The sequence below is a fragment of the Musa acuminata genome, chromosome BXJ1-6 (assembly GCF_036884655.1).
Source record: "Musa acuminata AAA Group cultivar baxijiao chromosome BXJ1-6, Cavendish_Baxijiao_AAA, whole genome shotgun sequence".
In the NCBI taxonomy this organism is placed as follows: domain Eukaryota; kingdom Viridiplantae; phylum Streptophyta; class Magnoliopsida; order Zingiberales; family Musaceae; genus Musa; species Musa acuminata.
The window spans coordinates 37733988-37739628 of NC_088332.1; the positions used below are offsets into that span (position 1 = coordinate 37733988).

A 5641-nucleotide genomic window follows, 5' to 3' on the forward strand; every position below is an offset into this window, starting at 1 on the left:
GATTCCCAGGTCGAGACGCTTATGGCTCAGGGGTGGCCGCTTGCATGCAAAAATGGCCCTCGTCGGGTGATTCCCGACTTTAGCCCCTCCGATGAGCAAGTCAGTTGTGGTTCTCTTCTCTTTTTTTGTCTCTCCCTCTGGCCAGATGCCAGCTAAGGGCTTTTATATTATTGTACGAGGGTCGGTCGCACGTGGGTTCGACGTGGCGGTTGATCCTCGGGGGATGAGACGGTACTGTGCGGTTGTTGTCTCGGGACGCATGGGACGATGTCAGACGGCGTCGCCCCGAGCTTCTAGGACGGGACATGTCAAGTAGTGCCTCGGTACGAATTTTGACTTAGCGTGTGGGGGTGCTCCCCTTGCTGACCTGGCTGTAGCGTGACGTTGCATCGGTTGTGATGTGTCCTGGACCCAAAGTATACCTTATCAATGGGCAACAATCCTATGGAGATCAAGCTATTCTTTAAGCAATTGACTAATCAATTCTCCATCAAAGATCTAGGAACCTTAAGCTATTTTCTAAGAGTGAAAGCAACGTTCACATATTTTTTTCTATCTCAAAAAGAGTACATTTAATATCTATTATCAAAGAAGTCACCATCTCACTCTCCACTACTAATACACTCAAATTATATGATGACAACCTTATTATGGATCCAACACAATATCGACAAGTACTTGGTTTCTTACAGTATTTATCTATCACACCATCTAATTTATAAATTAATAAATTATCATAATTTATGCATTAGCCCTCAATAACGCATTGGTCAGCATTAAAACGTGACATGCGATATCTCAAAGAGACTCTCAATCATGAACCTTTTCTTTGTAAATACACATAACTTCATCTTCATGCCTTCGCTGATATTGATTGGGCAAGCAACACTATTGATAGAATATCTACATCAACATACGTTGTCTTTCTTGGATCAAATGTAATTAGTTTAAGTTTCCATAAATATAATATAGTCATAAGATCCATTATTGAACTGAATAACAAACCCCCACTACCATCGTAGAACTCAACTAGATAACTAATCTGCTACACGAACTTGGCATCACCTCCCAATATACCCCTAAAATATATTATGATAATATCAATGTCACCTACCTATACGTCAATTAGTTATTCCATTCACGTATTAAAACATATTGTCATCGACTTTCACTTCGTTAGAGATTAAGTTATCAGACATCAATTACATACTTATCATGTTCATACTTCTGACCAACCAGCAGACTCTCACAAAATCTCTCGATCACAAAATATTTCAGTTACATTATTTCAAAATTGACACCCTTAACAAAAACTCAATTTTACGAGGGTGATCGTGAAAGAAGTAATTTTATTGTTGTTAGTGATGGTGTTGACTGACCCATTATTGACAAAATCATATTATTTTTTAGTAATTAAAATAATTTTAATGATCGACTTAAACAATATCATCCTTTTTAATGACAACAAATATGGTCACTAAGTATTGTCACAACATCATCCCTCCGTCTTGTTACACATTAAATATTGAGTTCTTTCTCTCTAAATTATTAATTTGGCGTCAAACATTTTTGTTCATCATAAAAAAGTTTAAGCACAGGAAGAGGATGTTGTTGACCCAGAAAAAAAAGGGTATATTCCTGGAAAAGATGCATCCTCAACTAGATATGCCTTTCTAAGATTGGCCACCTTCCATGCACATTCCTTATGTGATCATCACTAATCCTATCTTTCAATCTCAAGAAAGGAGCAGCTAGCTGATGATTCAGTTGAACACGTTAACACTATGTTTAGGCACGGGAATGAGATTATGAGTTCTTCGTGTCATCACAACCAAGCAGAGGATGCAATGAGATTATGAGTTCTTCGTGGTAAAGTTCCGTTAAAACTAGCGTTGACACTCGGCTTTACTTACCCCCACGCATGAAGCAGACGAAGGAACGGGAATCTCTCGCTGTCTCAATGCCTACATTTAGATCAAACGCCCGGTAGAATCCAACTGAGAGGAGCTCTTCCATGCCGACCTGTACGCCCAGTCCTCGGGAACGCCTGCGGAAGCCATGACGTGTGTGGAGGACTTGTTGACTCCTCCCATGCCCATTATTCTAATGCCACGGCGTCCTCTCTCTCCTCAGCAGTCTCCCGCTGCGAATGCAGAAGCGTCGTCCTCTTCATCCTTTTTCTTCTCAGTGGCTCAGTGGGCTCCGTTTCAGGGTTTTTTTGACTTCTGCTCGACTGGGGGTTCGTAAAATAAGACGTTTTCGGGAGTCGCCAAAGGTCTTCCCCCACCTTTGGCTAGCTTGGATTCTGTCGAGATACGTGTCCGCTGCTAAGTCGACGCTTCGAACGGTCCCACTCGATCTAACCAATTGAAAGTTAAAGTCAAAGTGCTTATTATTCTTTTTCCCCTGTTAAGGCATCACTATTTGGATTTTAGTACATGAGAGATGAAATCATGTCATAATATGCTAAAGTTATAAATATTTGATTAAAATATTTAATTTTTAATGATTATATTATACTTTGAAATAATACATATAGATATAAAGGCGTACCTGTGCACAACACAAGTTCCGTTATATAGGGGACTAAGGGAATAATACCGTTGATTTGAACTTTAATGTGTCGCATCCTCGCTTTATTATGCCGGACCGATATATCGGTTCCGGATCACAGTTATAGGTATAAACCAGATCCGTTATATCGGGGCCATGGGCATAATACCGTTGATATGAACTCTGAGGTGCCGTCGGCTATAAATATCGGGTCGACTCCTCTGACGCAGCAGCTGTTCTTGCTCCTCTCTCTCTCTCTCTCTCTCTCTCTCTCTCTCTCTCTCTCTTCGTTCTTCTGATTCATCAGCTGTGACGATGAGAGCTGCTACAGAGAAGAAAGATCCCAAGGACAGAGAACGAGTGGAGGCTGTTCTCGGCGTCTTGAAGAAGCAAGCTCCCCTCACAGTGCAACAAGTAAGCTTTATGTCAAATCTTTCTTTTAGTACATCATAACTAGATAGTTTCTTTTGTTTTGATTCACGGAACATGTATGAAGATTCTGAGGCTTGTATTTGTTTGGGTCGACAATGGTGGCAGGAGAAGTTCTGCAGCTATGCGTGTGTGGAACGCTTCCTGAGAGCTGAAGGGGACAGCGTGAAGAAGGTGGCCAAGCGTCTCCGAGCGGTTCTTTCTTGGAGGGAGAGCATTGGAACCGGTGGCTCTCATTGCTACATTTCCTCACTCATGATTTCTTAGCATTGATGCAAAAAGAAAAAGCTTTTACGCTCTGATTTCTGGATTGATCTTCTTCTTCCAATGTTTCTCTTTGGCAAAAGTAATTCGAAACAACTTTTGGAAAAGAAGAAATAAATGGCTTTTGACTCTGTCCCGTTCGAGTCCTTCGGATTTTTCCCGAGAGCTGTTCTCGGTGTTCTGACACCGGCCAGCTCTGTCTTCTTCCTTTGTTGCTTTGCCTCCCGTTCTAACCACCGTTTCCTTGTTCGAAAACCGAACAGATCACTTGATAGCAGATGAGTTCTATGCGGAGCTGGCCGATGGGATGGCGTATGTGGCAGGTCATGACGACGAGGCCAGGCCCGTCATGGTACATTCTGCTCCGATTACCTCCTCTGCTCCCATCGCAGCACCTTTTTTTTCTATAACACCGATCCATCTTACAGGTCTTCCGCATCAAGCAAGACTATCTGAAACTTCGTTCCCAGAAGTCGTAAGATCGATCACACCTGCGTTTTCACTTCCCTTTTCGCGTACTTCTTCCAATCTCCTGTTGATTTGTCTTGTGGTTCTAACGCCTTCAGGTTCCTTCGGTTGTTGGTCTTCACTCTGGAAGTCGCTGCATCATCCATGGCGAGAAATGTAGACCAGTTTGTGCTTCTTTTCGATGCCAGTAAGCTATCAAACCCTGCAAACTTCACTCTTCTCTTCTCCATGACAAGCTAGTGGTGGACCCTCGTGAGTCTCTTTGTTCTCGTTTACTGCAGGCTATTTCAGATCGCCTAAATCTTTCCTCCAATTGTTTATGGGCACGCTGAAGATTATCTCGGACTACTACCCCGGGCGCCTGCACAAGGCTTTCGTGATCGATCCTCCCTCCCTCTTTTCTTGTCTGTGGAAGGTATACGATCTTGATGCGAACAAAATTAAGCTCTGTTTTTCACGCATTGTGATTCTGGTTGGGCGTTCAGGGCGTTCGGCCGTTCGTTGAGCTGTCGGCGGTCACGGCGGTGGTGTCGTCGCTGGACTTCGAGGACTCGCTCGAGGACGGATCCTTCACGTCGCTCCTGCGGACGGCCTCCTTCCGGTTCGATCCGGCTGCGGCCAAAGTCGGCAGCTGCGCGTCGTCCCGGTTCTCCTTCACCGTTTCCCACCTCAACTCGCTCAAGCCATGGTACCTGACCACCACCACCACCACCAGGAGCGCCGTGGTGCCCACGGCCAGCCCCTCCCTCATTGGCGCCTCCGCGCTCAACGCCCGGTCGTTCTCCTTTGCCTCCTCGGCCCCCCAGTCGACGCCTTGGGTCGGCATTGCCGGCGCGGCCATCAGCCGGAGCATACCGTCCACTCCTTCCTCAGCTCCGCCATGCAGGCCGCGTCAGCCGCAGCCGAGGACGCCGATGCCGTCGTTCTTTCAGTCTCCGGCAATGCTGTTCTCGTTCAAGAAAGAGGGGCGCCTGAGCAGAGTGGAGAGGGAGCGAGAATCGTTTCTGCCGTTCCTGAGATTCTACCGGCGGCCATACGACGAGGCGGTGTACCGAGCCAACATGCGGCCGCCGCTCAGCGGCCTAATCTCCATCGTCTCCCACCACGACCAGCTCAAGCAAAGGCGCAACAAGATTCAACCTCCTCCTGCTCTCACCGCCTCAACGAAGTAGCAGCGGCCGCCGCCGCATTAATGTTCCCAGATTCAATGGAAAAGAAATCTTTTGCACTGCAAAAGAATACAAATAAGTATTGCATGAGAACGACATGGACGTTCACCGAGCAAACACGGCGTGCGTGGGAGGGCGTTCGAGGGACGAGGTTGGTGTGCTTCGTGCCTGTGGCGCAAGCAGAGGAAGGGAAATGGCCATGCCGTGGCCGCCACGGTGATGCCGCACCACGTCACAGTGGTGTATAATGGTCTGGAAGACAACGCCAAGGGATAGGAACATGTGATGCAGTCTACGGTCTGTGCCCGCTAGCCTTTATCCTTTGAAGAAGTCAAAGGGGAAGTCTTACCATGTCGAAGCTTGAGAATGTAGAAGAAGTGTCATCCTGTTGGGTGATTCTTGTCACTTTCTACCGTGAAGAAGCCTTCGAAAGGCATTTCTAGTGCCATTGATGAGATCAAGAGTGAACAGTGCTCCTTTTGCCTCAGTTTCTCCTGTGGGCGATAGCTTCTCGCTCCTATCAATTCATGCACATCTGACATGCCTAATAATAATAATAATCACAAAAATGATACAATAATAATATCATAAACACATAAAAAAATGTAAATAAAAATAAATAAGAGCGATTGCCTTGAAAAAGCCCCTAAAGTTCGGCTTTTGTATTGGTTTTTTGGGACAGAGAACTCATGTCTTTATTTTGAACAGAAGTGCTCTAAAACTCTTTTATCTTTTTTTTTTTTTTACATATTCAATTG

The 5641-nt window shown here is 45.4% G+C and overlaps 1 protein-coding gene across 1 annotated transcript; it reads left to right on the forward strand.

Annotated features, from left to right (window-relative positions):
* The first annotated feature begins 2826 nt into the window (after positions 1–2826).
* LOC135677808 (uncharacterized) lies at positions 2827–5023 on the forward strand. The gene is made up of 7 exons (XM_065190216.1): positions 2827–2967; positions 3091–3208; positions 3510–3598; positions 3675–3721; positions 3813–3901; positions 3996–4129; positions 4200–5023. Exons 1-7 carry the CDS (start codon positions 2869–2871, stop codon positions 4884–4886), a joined length of 1263 nt encoding a protein of 420 aa, XP_065046288.1. The 5' UTR covers positions 2827–2868; the 3' UTR covers positions 4887–5023.
* Positions 5024–5641: the final 618 nt, after the last annotated feature.

Coding starts and splice junctions, on each gene's coding strand:
- LOC135677808 (XM_065190216.1), top strand. CDS start 2,869: ATGAGAGCTGCTACAGAGAAGAAAGATCCCAAGGACAGAGAACGAGTG. Junction 3,902..3,995: donor TGTGCTTCTTTTCGATGCCA/GTAAGCTATCAA, acceptor CGTTTACTGCAG/GCTATTTCAGATCGCCTAAA. Junction 4,130..4,199: donor TCTTTTCTTGTCTGTGGAAG/GTATACGATCTT, acceptor TTGGGCGTTCAG/GGCGTTCGGCCGTTCGTTGA.